The sequence below is a fragment of the Vanacampus margaritifer genome, chromosome 17 (genome assembly GCF_051991255.1).
Source record: "Vanacampus margaritifer isolate UIUO_Vmar chromosome 17, RoL_Vmar_1.0, whole genome shotgun sequence".
NCBI classification, from domain to species: Eukaryota; Metazoa; Chordata; class Actinopteri; order Syngnathiformes; family Syngnathidae; genus Vanacampus; species Vanacampus margaritifer.
Window position 1 is genome coordinate 5610071 of NC_135448.1, and position 18635 is coordinate 5628705.

The 18635-nt window shown below is 37.7% G+C and overlaps 3 protein-coding genes across 6 annotated transcripts in view; 1 reads left to right on the plus strand and 2 right to left on the minus strand.

Moving 5' to 3' along the window:
• The window catches only part of smad10a (SMAD family member 10a), a 55869-nt gene extending 46659 nt beyond the window's left edge, over nucleotides 1–9210 (minus strand). Inside the window, exon 1 of one of the 3 annotated variants that reach the window (XM_077548943.1) lies at nucleotides 9142–9210. Coding sequence is in view for 1 of the 3 variants with exons in the window: in XM_077548942.1 (XP_077405068.1) it covers nucleotides 2850–2853 (4 nt within the window). In the remaining 2 variants the exon portion in view is untranslated. Of the gene's footprint in view, nucleotides 1–2849; nucleotides 3125–5149; nucleotides 5307–9141 lie in introns of those variants that run through there. The other 2 variants (XM_077548945.1, XM_077548942.1) reach the window with 2 other exon arrangements.
• snapin (SNAP associated protein) lies at nucleotides 7960–11107 on the minus strand. The gene is made up of 4 exons (XM_077548955.1): nucleotides 10945–11107; nucleotides 10752–10798; nucleotides 10438–10556; nucleotides 7960–9279 (listed from the first exon to the last, which is right to left on the minus strand). Exons 1-4 carry the CDS (start codon nucleotides 11064–11066, stop codon nucleotides 9172–9174), a joined length of 396 nt encoding a protein of 131 aa, XP_077405081.1. The 5' UTR covers nucleotides 11067–11107; the 3' UTR covers nucleotides 7960–9171.
• A 7-nt stretch (nucleotides 11108–11114) lies between these two features.
• Nucleotides 11115–18162, plus strand: chtopa (chromatin target of PRMT1a). Of its 2 annotated transcripts, XM_077548947.1 has the most exons (7): nucleotides 11115–11405; nucleotides 12011–12100; nucleotides 13042–13192; nucleotides 15336–15389; nucleotides 15718–15889; nucleotides 15983–16129; nucleotides 17496–18162. In XM_077548947.1, the coding sequence occupies exons 1-7, from the start codon at nucleotides 11392–11394 to the stop codon at nucleotides 17684–17686; spliced, it is 819 nt and encodes a 272-aa protein (XP_077405073.1). In that variant the 5' UTR covers nucleotides 11115–11391; the 3' UTR covers nucleotides 17687–18162. The 2 variants fall into 2 exon arrangements, with proteins under 2 accessions (XP_077405073.1, XP_077405074.1); XM_077548948.1 differs by lacking the exon at nucleotides 15336–15389 and having other exon boundaries at nucleotides 11116–11405.
• Nucleotides 18163–18635: the final 473 nt, after the last annotated feature.

The following is an 18635-nucleotide window of genomic DNA, read 5'->3' on the forward strand; positions in this document are numbered from 1 at the left end:
GTCATTTATTTAGTCATTTATTTATTTTTAATTTTTGCAGTTTTGGTCCATATTGCCAGGTCGAAATGTTATTCAAATGACGGGGCGCTCCTAAGCGTGTCTTGGGTTGGACTCAAGACAGAAAATAAAAACGGATATAGAAAAAATATAACTCAAAAATTAAATACACAATATTTATTTATGTATGTATATATGTATATTATTTTTTTATTTCCATTTATATTTTTTACATTTTTTACATTTAATTTTCGAATTATGTTTTTTTTTATATCACTTTTTATTTTAACTTTTAGTCATTTATTTATTAAGAATTTTGGCAGTTTTGGTCCTCCATAAAATAATCGTCCATTTGGCTCAATTGGCCGATTGTTTTGGCAGATGTTTGAAGGGCAATAACCGGCCGATTAATCAGTCTGGCCCTATTAATTAGCGATAGAATATGATTTCAGGATGGCGTTGTGATGATGAAGTCAAGTGAGGACGCTATCCGCCAGTTGAGCCGCTACGCTTCCATGCGCTGTGAGGATCAACTTCAAAATACAAGTCTTCCAAAGCAATTGCATTGACGTTAATGTATCAGTTGGCTTCTGTTTTGAAGTTGTCCTTCACAGCACGTTCCACCGACTATGTACAACCAGAACCGTGGTACTTGATCCGTACAGATCATGGCTCAAAGATGAGCCGATGCACTACTAAAACATATGTACTCGTGCTGTGTGACCGGATGATCTTTTACCAGCGCACACTGTCAAGTTGGCCGCATTTGCGGGTGAATTGGTCGCAGTGTCAAGCCCTGAAAGATCAGAGTCTTTGAACCTGAGTCTGAGTTTAAATATTTGTATATCTATAGTCTTGTAACCATCAGGCCACAACATGCAATACAAAAGCTGTTTCTACAAAGATAGAGAGATTTGGCAATAAAATGTTGTCTGATTATTGGATTATTATCATGTATTTGTCTGTTGTCTTAGTAATATGTTCTTAAAACAGCCGTTATATCATAGGAGCCATTAAAACTCGATTACCAAAGATAACATTGATGTAATGTATGTCTGTTGTATCCAACAGTGCTTCCCAACCATAGGTACAGAACTTGTACCCCTATATGCAAGTACATTGCAGGGGGTACGTGGAAAGTGGAAACATTTAATAATTTATTCCCAAAATGATCAGTAAATAAATCATTTCATAAGCATGTCAATACAATGGTATTAGTGCGCAACAACTTGTTTCTCCGGGGAGACAATAAGCTGTGGCACAGCCGCATGTCAGCTCAAGGGTCTCATTAAACCTCAGTAAACTTACTCATAGAAGGATAAACTTCTATAGTAGGTCTGAATATTATTTTCATAAAGTGTTTTTTTTTCAGTTAAAGGTTAAATGCCTGTTTAAAGGGAAAGTATTCAAAGAGCTCCAGTTTTTGTGGTAAATGTATTTTAAATAACAAAGGAAGGTTTAATATTTATTATGGTTTCATTGTATTATATTACTTATTCATTTTAAGGCAACATATTTATTTTTATGTTTAATCGGATTAAAGAAGAAAATGCCTGAGTATGAAATGTTAAAATTTAGGAGGCACATCGTGTTACATTCTACTTTTGGAAAACTATCAACGCGTAAGGGTGAGTATGAAACTCATGGCATGAAAAAAAGGTTTGGGGTACACAAGACACTGGTAGGCCTATACAACACTAACAAGAACTTTGACATCCGTACTGTATACCAGAAAATTACAGCTGTATATCGTAGCAGTCTACGCAACTCTACTTGACAGAGGAAAAAATAAGCTTATTGATGAGGTGTGCATGAAATACTAATTGGTGGCCCCAAAATACTTAAAATATGCGATTAAAATAGTAATTTGCGCCCTTGAAGTACCTGTGGCTCCGTACTGGACAACTGAGTAAGCAAATCAAGCGTACATTCTGTAGAAATGACACGGTAGAGGTAAATGCTAGGGCTAAAGACAATGGACAGGTGACATTTATTTTAGGCTGAGGATGAGCTACAAAGACATTCTGAAAAACCTGGCATTGTAGGCTAGGTGGTAGGAGGTGCACTCCGTTTGCTTACCCAGGCGTCCAAGTTGTTCATGGAAATAATATTTTTATTTTTGTGCATGCTCTTTTGTGGCCACCAATTAATATATTGTGACCACTATTCACTATTTTATGTTCATAAATTATTTATGTCGTGGCATCATTTTTTCCATGTCATATCAGGGGCTCCGTAGCAGTCTCTACAGACAGTCACAGGTTTTTGTTGCTGCCCGCGCCCCCCTCCCCATCTAATACACTCTTCTGTATGTTCATCCTACAGGCCCTGAGCTCGACAGCTGGACGACCCAGTAGTAATCCAAATGAAAACTTAAACCAATAATTTCCAGTAAACATAAAGTGATTCTGACTGCCACCTATCTGATCAAATCTGTGTGTGATGTCCGTTCCCCCCCCCCATTGACTCCATAATATCGATATACACGCGTCACCAACATGTAACCGGCGCCGTCGTCATCTAAATATATATATATATATAGTGTTGTACTGTCCATCCATGACAGAAAATGTGCAGTCCGTTTAGTAATATTTAGTGTTATGCCTGAAGTTTACCAGATAAAATACATGGCCGATTTGAAGCTTTCTAATTAAATAGTGAGCACAACATCACCTGGAATGAACCCGGGAAACATTGAGACAGCAGCGCGGCGTTTGCTCAACATAAGGATAACAATAATTTATCGAGCTAATATCACCAACTTCCACTTCCAAATCTAGGTTTTATCTTCTGTTTGGAACGTAAGCGAAAGCTGGTGGAACAAACGTTCACATTTAATTGATAATACTTACACATCAGACGGAGAGCAGAGAAGAACTTGAAGGAAAAGACCGCTGACAATTGCCTCAAGTCTACTGAGTGGTGTTGACCAGCTAGTATTAATGTTTACTCGTCTCTAGATTAGCTGGGTTTTAGCACTGACTATCACACCGGCGATACTTCCATGAACTGTTGCTAAATGGTTTAAATGTCTCATGTGCGACACTGCGCTAGCTTAAGTGTCTCACACTAGCTTTATCATTTTATCAGTCTTGCTGTCTCCTCGTGCATCCTGCCCGTTCCTCACGCGCACAACACAATAACAATAGAGGGGAGACATCGTGCGCGTCAGTGTCGCGACATGCTTCAGCCAATAACAGGCCAGCTCTCATACGCACGGTCGCTCTTAGCCAATTACAAAGCGTTTTTCACTGCGACGCTGCCAGCCAGGGTCTGTCTGGTTCGTCTCGATTGACAGGCCCGCGAGACTGTTTTCTTTAAGGTGGCGCCGCTGAGATTAGCGCTCCCCCAACATACATTTACATGGGCGCGAATTACAACTGTACCACAAAGTGGGACAGAACTCAGCATTTGCACATGCTTTTAACTTGATTCTCGAACTTTTCGGTCTATCATCGTAAATGCACTGATTAAACATAGCTATGTACCGTGAAGTAAAATTGTTTTTGAAGGTAACTAGTTACTAGTTAGTTAAGGTAAATGAATACAAAATACAACTTTAACAATCGACCAGGCATACAATAGCAGGTAAAACTGAATTACATTTTCAAATGACCATTAAATAAATAAATAAATAATATGCATCGCTGTGATTTCTTTTCTTCTTCTTTTTTTTACTTTGTTATGACGACAAGCATTAATGAGATGTTTTAATTTTTAGAAAAGAAATACTGTCACATGTAAGTCACCATTGTTGTTAACATGCTTACAGTAGACTACCTTGAAGAGAATATTGGTTTTCAGTGATGTTTTTTTTATAGTATGGACTGCAGTGGTCAAACTTTTGACATATTTGACACCACTTTACCAGAGATTTATGTCCTAATAAAGAAATCCAAACTGCAGCCTGAGGTGATTTTAGTAATGAATTTATGAAACATATAAGACAATGTAAGACATATTGGAATGTGAGAGTTGAACAATCAAAGAAGAAAATGTTTAGCTCATTCAAAACAAGTGATCAATTAGTTTCACCGCTCATTCACATATTGGCTTCAAAATACTGGCATTTTTCTGCATGGTACGCAATTGTAAACTCAGTGTCAAAAACCTATGGTACAGCAATAATGTCGCTATGGTCATTGCATAGACTTAGCACTTGAGATCAGATTCCTCTGATATCATCACTCTACTGCTTGCAGCTCCCCGAGGGAATGGATGCATGGGTTGCTATTGCAAACCCAGATTCCAATGAAGTTGGGGCGTTTTGTAAAACGTGAATATAAAAACAATACATAACTGATGTACAAATCCTTAACTATTATTCATTTGAATACTAGAAAAGATATTTAATGTTCAACCTGAACACCATTGTTTGTGTTTTGCACAAATTCTCTCATTTTGAATTTGATGCCTGTAACACATTCCAAAAAAGTACAGCGGCAACAAAATAGGGAAATTTGAGGAACCTGTATGGAGCGTTGCACAAGTGAACAGGTAAATTGTAAACAAGTGAGTGTCATGCTTGGGTATAAAAAGAGCACCCCGAAAGGATCAGTTGTTCACAAGCAAGGATCTGGCGAGGTTCACCCCTTTGTTAACAACTACATAAGCAAATCCAACATTGTACAATTGCAAGGAATTTGGGGATTTTATCATCTATGGTCCATAACATCACCAACATTGAATGCCCATAACCTTCCATCCCTCAGGTGTCAGAATGAGAAATAAGTTTGAAATATTAAAAAATCTCATCTTTGTAGTGTATTCAAATGAATATATAGTAGGTTGAAAATGTTTTGAAAATCATTGTATTGTTTTTAAAGGTGTTTAAAGGCAGATTCAGTGATCCCTAGCACCTATCTAGTGGTAAACTAAAAATTCATTTTAAAAACCGACTGATTGTCAATAGTATGCACAAAAATATGCTGAATCACATACACATATTTTATATATATATATATATATATATATATATACGTACATAATCGTAGGTCTAGTAATCAGTAATTATATTACATGGCTGGAGTCTCACCTTACTAGTGCTGCCATGTTTCGCCGCAATCTTCCTGCTACGGATGCCCAAAAGACAATTTCGCGAATGTAGTTATTAGCATCGAGTGTCGGACCCAAAGGGTCGACCGCTGCTTACCTTCCACAGCTGGGGCCTGCAGGTCGTTGTCACTAATTCCCGTGATTCTGGCCGGTCGCCTGTCACTTTCTGCTTTGCTCTCGCCAGCTTTTACTAGCTTTTTTTTTTTACGAGCTCCTCCCGCCACTCCAGCCTATGGCTGCAAATAACTCCCGCTAGCCGCTCTTGTTAGCTGCTCCGGCTAATACCGGCTTGCTCGATCTTTCGGCGTTGCACGCCGGGCTTCACAATGGCTGCCAAATTGCTGTCGCTTGCCAAGATGCTCATTTGCTCATGCAAAAAAAGAATTGGTGGCAGGCTTGTGAAATGTGGTCTCTCTGAGTCAGGGTTATTAAAGTTTGGGAAATTTCATATTCGTTAGTTTTTATTTTGTTTTGTTTTGTAAATTTAGTTAGTTTTAATTAGTTTTCAGGGTGGCTCTGTTAGTTTTTATTAGCTTTAGTTATTTAAAAAATGCTTAGTTTTAGTTTAGTTTTAGTATTAGTTTTTGTTTAAAAAAATGTGTATTACTTGTGGACAAGATTAAATAAATACCATTGACAAATGAAAAAAGTAACGCACTTCTTACGCAGCGTTGTGTTTTGGCTTAAATAAATGAAAATGCAGGCAAGGCAAGCCATTGAAGCCAAAAGTCAAACTCGCAAAATTGTCACCGAGAAGTGATGTCATCAGAAGGTGCTTTTCTATTGGCTGCTGCTAGATGACTTCACTTATGTGTGACACACTTTCAAACGTCCTTATTCCAGTTAATATCAAAATAAATATACTTTAATCACATTTAAAATCAACCCCAAAGCCTCATGTATTAAATTAATTACCAAAGACAAAAACTAAGGACATTTTAACTATAATTATTAATTTTAGTTAATTTTGTAAACGTAAAATGTAGATTCAGTTAGTTTTTTAAAAAGCATTTTCGTTTTCATTTTATTTCGTTAACGAAAATGTTTTTTGAATTTTAGTTTTCGTTAGTTTTAGTTAACTAAAATAACCTTGCTCTAAGCCACCTTATAGTGTGCGTGCTTCTTTGCTATTCTTTGACCACTAGATTGTTCTAGGGACTGCACACTGGGTATTTAGGTTTTACATGTATATACACGGTATAAGATGTAGATTACAGATGTAGAAAGGTGTTCAATTCAGTGTCCCATTTATTTCTTTGGCATTTTTCTTCTGCATCCTAAATATTATTTGCACATTTATGGACAATTCCATTTTGTAGATCTATGAAAATAAAATTTTTGGCTATATTTCTTTGGCATTTTTCTTCTGCATCATAAATATTATTTGCACTTTTATGGACAATTACATTTTGTAGTTCTATGAAAATAACATTTTTGGCTAAATGTAGCTTGAGCTTAAATTTCTGTAGCTTATTCAATGTTATTGTTGACCTCGTGGCAGCCTTCGTCTTCTTCTCGTATTTTCATCAATGGGTTACAGTTGGAGGGACATCCACTTGGGACTGACACGGTTGTGCCATATTTTCCCCATTTGATAATGACAGTCTTTACTCTATTCCATGGTATATTTAATTTAATGTCTTTGAAATTATTTTGCATGTGTCTCCTGACTGGTGTTTGAATAATAAGAGCCCTTTGATGCTGTTAATGCTCTCTACAGACCATGGCTTGTGTTTTAAGATTACATGTGATTACAAAATGCCAGGAAAAGCCTACTAGAAAAGCTGGACTTTATTTGCGGCTAATCAGCGGCACTTCAAATAGTGTCAGGTGTGTGCAGCCTCACTCTCATTTAAAGCCGAGTTTAATATGAGGTTGGTTAATTCTGAGCACAGCCACATCGCCTGTTTCAAGGTGTCCACATTTGTGCAGCCACATTACTTAAATTGTTTACTTTTGTCCTCTCAAAACACATTTATTGTAATTTCTCAATGAACCCAATTTCCATTTATGATTGGTGTCAACTGTTATGACATTTTTGTAAATTAAGACCCTTTTTTAAAAATATCTAAAATCTTTGCTTTGCTAGACTTTTATTGGCGTAGTATTCCATTCGGAAAAATGTCATTTGCCAACAGGAAGGTGTATTTTGTAATTTTGTAAGCCATGGATTGTTTAAGGAAACTCAAACTCTTCTAACAAACCTGTTATGTTGTGAAATACAGCATATGCACCTAATATGTATCACCAGATAGTAACTCCAAAAAGTTGAGCAAGCAATGGGCTCCCTCTAGTGGTCCTTGTAAGAATCACTGCCTGAGTACAGTTCAGTTGTATTTCGCTTTGCATTTAATCTTTTTAAAAATTATTTTTAATAATTTATTCAGGTACAACTTCTATTTATTATTTTTAATTGAATAATAACATAATTTCTAGTTTCTATATTTAAACTCAGTGTAATTGTTCATGCTGTGTACATAAGTGTCTTTTACTATATTTATGAATAAAATTTATTTTTTAGGTCTACTACATTACTACATTTGAACATTAATCGTGATGTGGTATTTGGAGTACACAATATTTTTGGGTGGTACTTACTGTAAATAGTTTTAGATCCAATGGATTAGAACATATATTTTTACTAATATTCATTAAAAAAAAGACTCAAAACAAACAATTGAGTGGACGGCTTCGGAGGAAATTCCAAGTTGCATGATCATTACCGTTTCATTTGAGTTTTGCTAGAGGCATCGTAACTGTTCCTTCCAACTTGCAGAACTAATATAGTTAATTCCAGAAGTACAGTATTTAGATAAAGAACTTTTTCAATGTTGCCAATGTACATTACCATAATAGATTTGAAATATCGTTTTTGACAGGAATAACATTTACAATTCAAGAAAACCATACTTTTTAATGCTTAGCATGCTTTATTAGCACTGAAATCAGATGCAAGACAAAGACAAATATTCAGAGTATTTGCCTTTGAAAAGTCTTCAGATGTTACTTGCAGTAATTCACAGCATGAGGAATGAAGTGGAGGATGGTTGAATGCTTAGTGACTAAAATAAAAAATAAATTAAAAAACAGGTCAAAGTTAATAACATGTTGTTCCAAATATGTTTGGATGCCTGAAAAAGAAATGTAACAAACAAATGACTACCCGAATAGTAAATCTCATGTACATGCATATGTGAAACCTCTTGAAGTAAAGTTGAGTTTTATTTCTAATCCACTTCTGTGGTGTGCAAGGGAAAACCACAAATACGCTGCCACTCTGTTAGAATCAATGTAAATAAGTTATCCTATATTTACTCTCATAGTATTGCAAAGCATGACTCGTGCTCTTGCAGCTACAGAACAGGAACTGTGCCCTTATCACAAGGACTGAAACATTTTGTTGTTGGAACGCCCTGTAAAAAATTAAAAAAGAGAAGGGTCGGGTGAGTGTGCCTCAGAGCAGCTAGGAGATTGTAACTGATCACACGTCTGTCCGTTCTCCTCACGAGCAAAAAAAGAATCTTCAAAAAGTCTCTTGTCTTCCTTCCTTCCTTGTATGTTGTTTATTAAATGTTCTAGGTTGATTGAACCTGACACATTGTCAAGGTAGGTAGACATACTTATATAGATGGGGTTAGAATAACTGGAAACACTTCATCACAAGACAAAACTAATCAGATAACGCAGTGCAGGACATCCGCATATCACTAAAGAGCAAGCTTCAGTTCAATGGAAGAGTTACCTTCCTCAAGGTAAAGCTTTCTGGGATGACGTGTCCTTCCTGACAATTCTGAACATTTCTGATATTTCCCCAATGCAACACAATGCAAACGCTTCCTTTATACAGTGAAAACAAACAGCGTATTGTATTGCTTTTGCCTGTGACTAGCATACAAACCAGGCAGATTGTTATAGTAGTCAAACAACATTTACCGCATATTGAAATCTAAATAATCCTCACAAATCAAATGACAACGATCCAAAGTCAAACGCATTTCAATGAGCGGAAAGCTTCCTTTCATCGAGTTGACCTTCATTTTGATTTTGATTTGTGACGTAAACTTGGAATTGTCAATAGATTGGGACAACCTGTAGTTGCTGTGTAGAGGGCGTGGCTGCTCAAGGCTTAGTGGGAGTCCGTGAGGTGAACACTCCTGAGGCCTCCAACATGGTCTTTCTCCGTGCTGTCTCTTTGGCTACATTATGGTTTAGTCTTCTTAGACGTTCCTGAAAACAGAACGTTATTCTTTTTAATGATTGTTTTGCTACTTTTTTTACATCCATTTTTATCTGTACAACTTGTTTATAGTATCGCAAACCTGCCAGCTACTGCTGGAAAATGAAAAACTACAAAATGGTCAAACAAACCCTAATTCCATTATATTTCACAATTCAGAGTATCTGAAGATCAGCACTGGCATTTTCCAAAATATGGCCTGCCACAAACATACACATCCAGGCCTTCAGCATCTTATGCAAAAGCCCAAAAAGCTCAGTTCAGTTTTTAAAGCATTTTTGTCAGAAATCTTTTATAAAAGAGACAACTAGTTTGGTGTCTGAACAGGGTGTTTGATTACCTATCAAATGTGAAATTAAACAACCAAGTAAATGTCTTACTATCTTCCTATTTTTGACAGTGTGACTATAAGCAAGAATTCGTAATTTTGCATAGTGAATTGGCCCTCTAGGCTCCGCCATTGTCAAGCGTTGGCCCAAGTCTACACGGAAGCAAAATCATGTCGAAACCATAAGGTAACCGGAGTTGCAATGTTACCAGATACGTTTTGGCTAACAGTGCTACCAGCCTATGATAATTATCAAAAATTAGAATGGCTAGCTAGCTACATTTGGTAATTTGTGTTTGGCGATGATATGCGCCACACCATTATACTAATTAACAATACAAAATTTGCCAGCTTGGTGATGAAATGATGCCACTACAAACGTAGAAGCAAACAGAAATTTCTTCCAACAACACTGGAGAGACAATTTAACAGAGCAATACAGAAGCTATATGTACCAGGTTAGGAGGAGTTAACGCAGCGCTAAAGTGTGCATCTCGCAAAACTCACTGCAGCTCTGCTTACCTTTGGCAATGATGTATTGATTCCGAGTGTAAGGTGCTTAAAAGTGGTGGATCTTTGCAAAACCTAGCTGCCAAGTCATAGGTGGATACACTTGGTTGGGGGTCAGTAATGTATAACAGTGGAGCAGAAATTCAGAATGTCTTGCTGACGAGGCACATTTTATAAATTGGCAGTTAGCCAAAAATTTACTTAATTGTTTAAGTTCACACTCAACGGCCACTCGAGAGAACTATTTGTACTCAAGCAATTAAACAATACATTTTACATAATATGTCTGCCAGAGACATGCAACACCAACCTGAGCATTCTGCAGTATGTTGTTTACAAGTACAACTCTTCGTCTTGCATTAAGAAGTTTCTTTACATATGGGTCCAAATCAAGCGCCACCTTTTGATGTTCATTTATTCTGCATAATTCTGTAAAAAAAAAAAACATGTCAAACACAAAGTCAAATATTAGTACAATAATGAATTCATGTTACATTCTTCACGGCTGTACACTGGGCCAAGTTACATTATAGTGAAATTCTATTATGCTATCTTTATATGCGTATGTGTATAATCGGGGAAGTCTCATTCAGGATTCAGCCAGGTCAAAATAAAGCAAATTACCTGTGGCAAGATTGTCTATGTGTTCCCTTAGTTCCACTTGGCTCTCTCTGTAGATTAGAACATAAATACACATTTAAAAAAAAATACTTAACGGAGATCCGGACATGGGTCACGAGACAGAAGTTAGCAGCAATGTGATACAGATGACGATCAGTTATCGTCAATTGAATTGTTGATTATGATGCACGTTTACCTGACAGAGTGTACATGCAGGTCTAATTGTTGGATGGCTGGCTTTAGAAGGTCTAACATTCCCTCAGCAATAACATCTTTACCAGAGGAACTGTCAACAACTGCCGCAGAAGCCATTTTCATTGTCAAGCAGAGACACACCGGAAACTACGTCACTGTGACGTATGCCATAAAGCCTCTCCATTTTCTTCTCGGGATATATTCAGCTTCACAAGCAGCACCATTTTAAGAAGTCGCTTCGTCAGAGTCGCCTTCACGTTTTCTTGTTGTAGTCGAAAGTATATCAGAAAACAATTAGTACTCGTTGTTCTTTTTTTCTGCGCTTAGTTTGGTGGAGAAGTGTTTTTCTTCGACCTAAAGGGACAAATAAAAACACCCTCTCGGCCTGGTGGTTTTGGAACAAGCTAGCTCTTGACGCTAAGTTTAGCTAGCTGGCTCTTCTTCACCAATGCAACGTTCATTGTAAGTCAAATGATTAATTATTGTTTAACCAACTGAAGTTTAAATAAAGTTACATGACTTACTACATTTTAATGCTGTTTATTCAGGGTGGTCTGATCATGTATTTTGCTCAGTGAATTTTTTTTCTCTCAAATAAATTACGTGCTTACTAAGCTCGTGTGTTGTAGGGCTGTGTAAGACGTGGGCAAACGATTGAATGACAAAAACAGGTGGTGCTTTACGCCATACGTGATTGAATTTTTGCGGTTTGTGTTTATCTGTGGGTCACGACTCACCAATAAGTAATCAGTTGGTGGCATTCTTATCCAAGCTGTTGAGCATACGTTATTTCCCCTGTAGAATTTATATTATGTTGGACCTTTATATGGGTTATTTAATAAATGACATTTTGGTGCCCCCAACAGTTATCAGGTAGTATGGTGGGTTGGAATGGTTCTACATGCTGAACTGTGGGGGCTTGTGAAGTTAGCTGAGATCTTGCAATGTCATCTGTGATTCATTTATATTCGTATAAGTCAGTCACATTGATCCTTTTATGATATAGTCTCATTATTACCATTTTCTATCACTTTAACATCTTTCTTCTGTTTTTATTGTGTTTCCAGGAGCCTGCAACAGAATCCAATCAATATGAGTGCTGCATCTTCTCAAAAAGTGGTCCTGAAGAGCACCACCAAAGTGTCCCTGAACGAGCGGTGAGGCGCCATGCACCCTGTCGGCAGTTTAACACAAGAATCGAGGGATTTTGCTCTCTGAAGAAGGCCACTGTCAGCGACCTGGCCCAAAATGGATGCAGTTTTGAATTATCCGTGTGTGTGCACTGCTCACTCAGCTTCGTTGGACCTGTAAATATTTTTGGGTGCATAAGCTGAGTAAAGAACGTTGCTAGGCACCACAGGTGCTTGCCCAGGCCGAACGCTATGTGTGAGCAGTGCACAAAGGGAGATGAAGTGGTAATACTTGCTAGGCCTATGATGGAGCAGACCACTGTCCTGAAAATTCCATGGCACTCGCACTCCCTGTTATGTACACGGTACAGTATACATGAAGTATACACAATAGAAGGGAGTGGGGATGTTGCACTTTATAAAAATCCCAAAAGTTTCTTTCACTCCATCTCAAACCAGCTAAAGTTAAGCACATTTCCTCTTTCTGCTCGGTTACTCTTTGTCTACACAAGTTCTGGCACTCGGTCCTAGCTTGGACGTGACTGCGCAGCCTTCCCCTGCTGCATGTCATCCTTGTCACGGTCCTTGCTGTAAGAGGCCGAGTAACCAAACGTAGTCCATGGCCTCTGCTACTGCAGGATGACCCAAAAAAAACAGTCAGCTCGAGGCCAGTAAGTGGCAATTGTACTCACTTTCTTTGTCTGTCTGTCTTTCTATCTCTATCTCTCTCTCTCTCTCTCTCTCTCTACCGTGCTTATTATGCTTGGTTTGAAAAAAAAAAGTAGTAGTGATATTTTTGAGAGAGAAAAGAGTGCCTTCAAATGGAATCTTAAGTGACATGAGCCACCACAGTAAGTGTGGCCGCATCCGTGACTTGAGAAATGACTTGATTTGGAACCCTGCTTCCTCCTCTTCTGTGTCCCATGTCCTCGTCTTTTACTTCCTCTTTTCCCTCCCACCTTCCAAAGCTTCACTAACATGCTGAAGAACAAGCAGCCCACAGCGGTTAGCATTCGGGCCACCATGCAACAACAGCATATGGCCAGTGCTCGCAATCGCCGGCTTGCCCAGCAGATGGAGAATCGCCCCTCGGTGCAAGCTGCTCTGAGTCACAAACAGGTATGTACCTTGAGGGTCGTTGGGCTTTCTTATGGCATAGGGTGGTGTTGTAAACGTACAGTGTCTGGTTGGTCAAAATGTACTTAACCACTGGTTAAGTAGCTTTAACCGACCGTTAACTTTAATAGCACCGTCTTATTGTTCAAAACTGGTTGACTTAAAGCGGGCGCTAATAAAATTTATTTAGTGGCTAACACTGACTTCATGGTGCCTTTGGGCATCAAAAAGTCTAAATATAAATCTTGCCATATATTATGTCAAGTTCAAGGTTAGTAGTTAAAAATAGAAGTAGATTGTAAACAAGAGCATTTGGTTTTCCGACGTGGTGAACTATATAAAATTTGTGTCTAAACAATTTCACAGTAATTTGGGTATCTTTACGATCTATATTGCTACTTACAATCTGTTAAAACATGCCGAGTCATGCATAATGTCTATTGGGGATGTAACGATATCCACACATCATATTATCACAATATTATGGGGAGGTTGGCGATACAAAACAGGTCACAAAGAAAAAAAGAGCTCATATAAAAAAAATACAATATTGTGCTTTTGTATTTATCAGCAATACATATAAACAACCTACAATCTCTAATAACACTTAATATTGAGGCGCATACTTGCTAATGCACGCATACATTGAGTTCCTCCACATATTGACTCACTTCACAAGCATATTATTATTATTATTATTATTTTAAATTTATTTATTTATTTTTCTGGAGAGCTCAAGCACATTATGTTCCCCTTCATCTGACCATAAGCGTGGATTTTAAACATGGAAGGGCCAAAACATGCCTTGTGAAAATTAAACTGCACTAAAAAAAAATAGCCATCAGAGGTACTAGAACTGCACAAATGGAAATCAACCTGACTCTTAACAGATGTGCTGCTTTTAATATCGTGACTTGACGACGACGATATATTGTGGCAGTTTAAATAGCGCGATATCACGATATTGCCGTTATCGTTACATGATGCGTTTCATGGCATGACTGAGTTCTGGCAGTGGTGGTCCTTCCGGTCTCTGCGACTAGATTCGGTGCAAATTTTCTTGGCCTTTGAGGCATGTTGGTCCAACAGTGGGTTAAGAATTTAACCAGCTGTTAGGAGTTAACCAGTGGTTAAGATAACCAAAAGTTGAACAACCAGGTCCTGGTTGTTTATAATGAGCGATGTTGACCTGTTAGTGAGTGATCTGCATTAGAGCTGTCAAAATTAATTGATTAATCGACCATTAATTGATTATCAAATTAATCTTCCAAGTATTTTATTAATTGAGTAATCATTAGGAGCCATTTTTTTATTTATCGGCGCTGATATTTGGCTTATTATTATTTTGACGAATATCGTATTAGCCTCCTTTATTATTTTATTTTATCTCATGCCCGATAATGGGTCCATTTAAAACAGTGTTGACCTCAGGAAACAAATTTATTTAGGTTTTCAGTTAATTTTATAAGAGATGCTGGTGACCCTGGGAATTCTCTGCGTCTTTTGTTTTTGTTTGAAAGTAAAACAAAGATACCTGAAAGTTTTAACATTTTAGTTACTGGTATTTTGAAATGTTCGGAAAAAATTATTTATAGTAGAAAACTATAGCGTGCTATGATATATATATATATATATACTTGTTTAGATTTTCATTTCGTTTTTAAAGACATACTTATAACCCTGGGAGCTCCCTGAAGTTTTTGTTAGAATTTTAAAACCTATGACGATTGTCTAAGATTTAAAATAAATAAATCGACGTTTTGCAAATCTGAAAAGTTGTTCAATTAACAAATGCTTTAATACTTTCTAACAAAGTTAAGAGTTGGAATTTATATTTCAATTTATTTATTTTTTGACCGCCAATAATTTTTCCCTTTTACTGAAATTGAATATCGTCTCCAAATATTGGTTATCAGTCTCCTTGACTAGTAATAATTGGTATCATATTGGCCCTGAGAAAACCATATCCGTCTATCTCTAAAAACCTCTGATTTCAGCATATAAACGGTAATTATTCATTGACTTCTGTAGTTATTGATAAACAGTAATCAGGAAATGCTTTTGTAATCGACTTTAATCTGAAAAGAAGCTACTTTGTAGTGAGGTTGTCTTGAATCTGTTCTTCACAATTGCATGTGATTTGTAGGAAAATAATGTAGACCATGATCATGGATCAGTTGGTCCTTGCTTCTTCCCAAAGGTACTCATGTTCATGCATATCCAGTCTTTTTTCCTCCCCACATTATGCTGCTCTGACACATGCATGCATACACAGGCAAAAATGTGAGGTTTTCTTCACAAGTATCCTAACATTTCCTAGTACACCATAAATCTAAATTGGAATATAACACTAATAGTGGGTGTGGCGGTAAATTACTGTATTTCACTGTTTTTATACATTAAACAAGATCTGTCGGTTCAACATCAAGATGTTTCTGCCATCTCCTGGTGTGTGACACAAAAAGGCAGCACAAGAGTGAACACTGACCTAAACATCGGTTTAAACTACGTTTGAAATAATTTGTCAGAGCCTGAAGCAACGACTGGGGAAGAGCAACATCCAAGCCAGGTTGGGTCGGCCAGTTGGCATGGGGATGCGTGGAGGCGTCATCGGTGGCAGAGGAGGAATGCGTGGGATGACCAGAGGACTTCGCGGAAGAGGCAGAGGAGGAATGATGAGGGGTGCTCTTTCCCTCAGAGGTGCCGAACAAGTTTTATACGTATATTCAGATCAGGTGTCTTCTCAGCGCTTGAAAGTGTCTTTTTTTTTTCTTCTTCTTCTTCTTAATGCAGGAAAGCGAATGGCTCCTGGTTTTCCAATGCGAGGCCGTGGCCCTGCTGGCCGTATGGCAATACGCAGAGGTGGCCGTCAGCGTGGGGGAATTCCTGGCCGAGGGGGAGCTATGGGGAGAGGAGCACCCCGTGGAGGAATATCCAGAGGTACTCTTTCTGCATGTGTTGATTGGGGCCCGACTGATTTGTTTTGTTTTAGGCCCATGCAGATACCGAAAAAAAGTACTGATTACAGATTAATCTGCTGATTATTAAAAAAAAAAAAATATATATATATATATATATATATACATACAATACATATACATACAATACATCAAATTTGCTCCCCAATTCCTTTTCAATGGGTGTCTCTCACAGACTTTCGCTATTAAGATTCTCTGCTTTGAATGACCTTATCAAAAAATGTCATGAATTATACAAGGTTATTGTGTAGATTTATGTGTCAATAATAAAACCATTCTTTCTTGTTTACAACTGCTGTAAAGCATTAACCTTTCCTTTTATATATTTTTATCTTGTGTTATTTTCACAAGTCTTGGGATTTATTGTGCTAACCTGGGATATCGGGGGTCGTAATACGTGCCATGTCATGTGGAAATGTGTGTTAAGAAATCCTTAGATGTTTGCATCCTTGAATTTTGAGAAAAAGTCTTTGAGTTCTTGAAATATCAACTTTAAATATAACAAAATAAAACTATAAGCAAACAATAAGAAAGTGGAATAAGAATAGAATTTAAAAAAAAAAAAAGCAACTGAAAAAACCGGTAAGGACAAATACTGACTGTTCCTGTGCATTCTGGCCTCTTAGGGGCAGTGTGGTGCCATGCATCCATGGTGTACACACTTAAAGTGAGTACAGAAGAAAGTTGCTGTTGATTAAATTTTATTAAAATAACTAATTTTTCACACATTGGGAAGAATTTGTGCCTTTGCGTGTTATCTCACCTGTGGGTATGTGTTCCCACAGCATTTGTGTGTGAATATTCGTCATTAGAAGGAAAAACACTCCCGAAGTCAATGCTAACTTCCTGTTAGCATTTGAATGGGATCCTCCCTTCGCGTTTAGCATTAGTGCTAGTCTAGCAATGTTTTAAAAATGAAGCATGTTTTGTATTTAAATAAATGGTTGATGTAATTCTTAACGTTGTGTGTTTAGTTTTCCAGTTAACTCCAACTGCGGTGCCATTAAACAACTTAAAGGACGCTTAGGGACAACAGAATAACATATGCTACATACTTGCTAGTTGCTAATGCTATGCAAGCAAAATGGTGCATACAGGGTACTTTCGCAGCGTTGGAAACTTTCTTCGTTTTTCTTCAATAATGTTTTAAGGGGTACATAATCGGCCATTTGGCCCAATTGGCTGATTGTTTTGGCCGATATTTGAAAGCCAATAATTGGCTGATTATAATTGGCGGCCGATTAATCGGTCGGGCCCTATTGTTGATTGAATTCACTAAACTGTTTTTTCTTGCCACTCACTATTTGGTTGTGTTTGTTTGTGGACAGGGCGTGGTGGTCTCCGCGGGCGTGGCGGTTTTGCCGGCAGACGTGGCCGTGGCAGAGGTGTCGGCCGACCATCAGTGACCCGCGAGCAACTAGACAACCAGCTGGATGCTTACATGTCAAAGACCAAAGGTCACTTAGATGCTGAACTGGATGCCTACATGGCGCAGGCAGACCCAAATAGTATGGAGTGACACTGGACTGGAGTTGCTGCAAGAACTGTTCAGCTCCTTGAACACATACTGTTGTAGTGTTGTTAACTTGTTCTCAAAAAATGGGAGAAATCATTTTGATGGGAGCATAAGCAGTCCAGGACTCTTTGGACAAGCAGAAAATCGATAACACTGAATGTGCTTTCATCCACATGTAATTTCTACAACTGTTCCATTGAAGCCCATTTTTAGTTCTAAACGGTATGAAAGGATTTTTTTTTTTAAATCTTGAAGAACTCAATTGTTTTTTTTGTCCTTTTAAAACCAGTTAAACGTCTATTCATGTGTAATCATTTTTGTTATTATGTTATGAGGCATCTTTTGAGTTTGTTTCTGGCACTGCAAATGCTATGTTATCTGCACACCCAGAATTTGGTCTTCTGAAGCATTTTCGTTGGCACTGTTTCATAAATTATGTCAATAGAATGTGTAAACAAAGCATATTCTTCAGCCAACAATGATTTTGTGTTTTCTGTGTGTAAAGGAAGATTTTATAGACCGGTTTGCCCTTCAGCGTCTCTAGCCATACTGAAATATTTCCAGCTCAATTTAAAGATATTTCCAACTCAACTGTTGGTGAATGTATTTAGCGAAATCAAGGCAAAAGCTTAACTATTCATTATTTGTAATTATTCTGGAAGTAGAGCAGTGGTCTTGTGTATACTGGACGCTATGTGGATAGTATCAAGAGTTGCTTGTCGCCTGGCAGGGATGGCTCCTGATTATTTTTTTCTCTCGCTCTCCGAGCTAAAAGGGAGCTGCAAAAAAAAAAAATCATTAATGTATTTTAGAATATCAAATAAAATGGTGGACGGGCTACACAGATTTCTGACGTGGCTATAGCCCCTCATCCCCAGTGTTGCGCCATTCATGTTGTCTAATGACACTGGTGTTTAAACATATATATAATTGTAAGAATGATGCAAGTGAT

Excerpts from the sequence above, each read along its gene's own strand:
- chtopa (XM_077548947.1), top strand. Across the intron at positions 12,101-13,041 it reads AAAGTGTCCCTGAACGAGCG|CTTCACTAACATGCTGAAGA; the intron begins GTGAGGCGCCAT and ends CACCTTCCAAAG. Across the intron at positions 16,130-17,495 it reads CCGTGGAGGAATATCCAGAG|GGCGTGGTGGTCTCCGCGGG; the intron begins GTACTCTTTCTG and ends GTTTGTGGACAG.
- snapin (XM_077548955.1), bottom strand. The coding sequence starts at position 11,066 with ATGAAAATGGCTTCTGCGGCAGTTGTTGACAGTTCCTCTGGTAAAGAT. Across the intron at positions 10,557-10,751 it reads CATAGACAATCTTGCCACAG|AATTATGCAGAATAAATGAA; the intron begins GTAATTTGCTTT and ends TTTTTTTTACAG. Across the intron at positions 9,280-10,437 it reads ACATACTGCAGAATGCTCAG|GAACGTCTAAGAAGACTAAA; the intron begins GTTGGTGTTGCA and ends TTCTGTTTTCAG.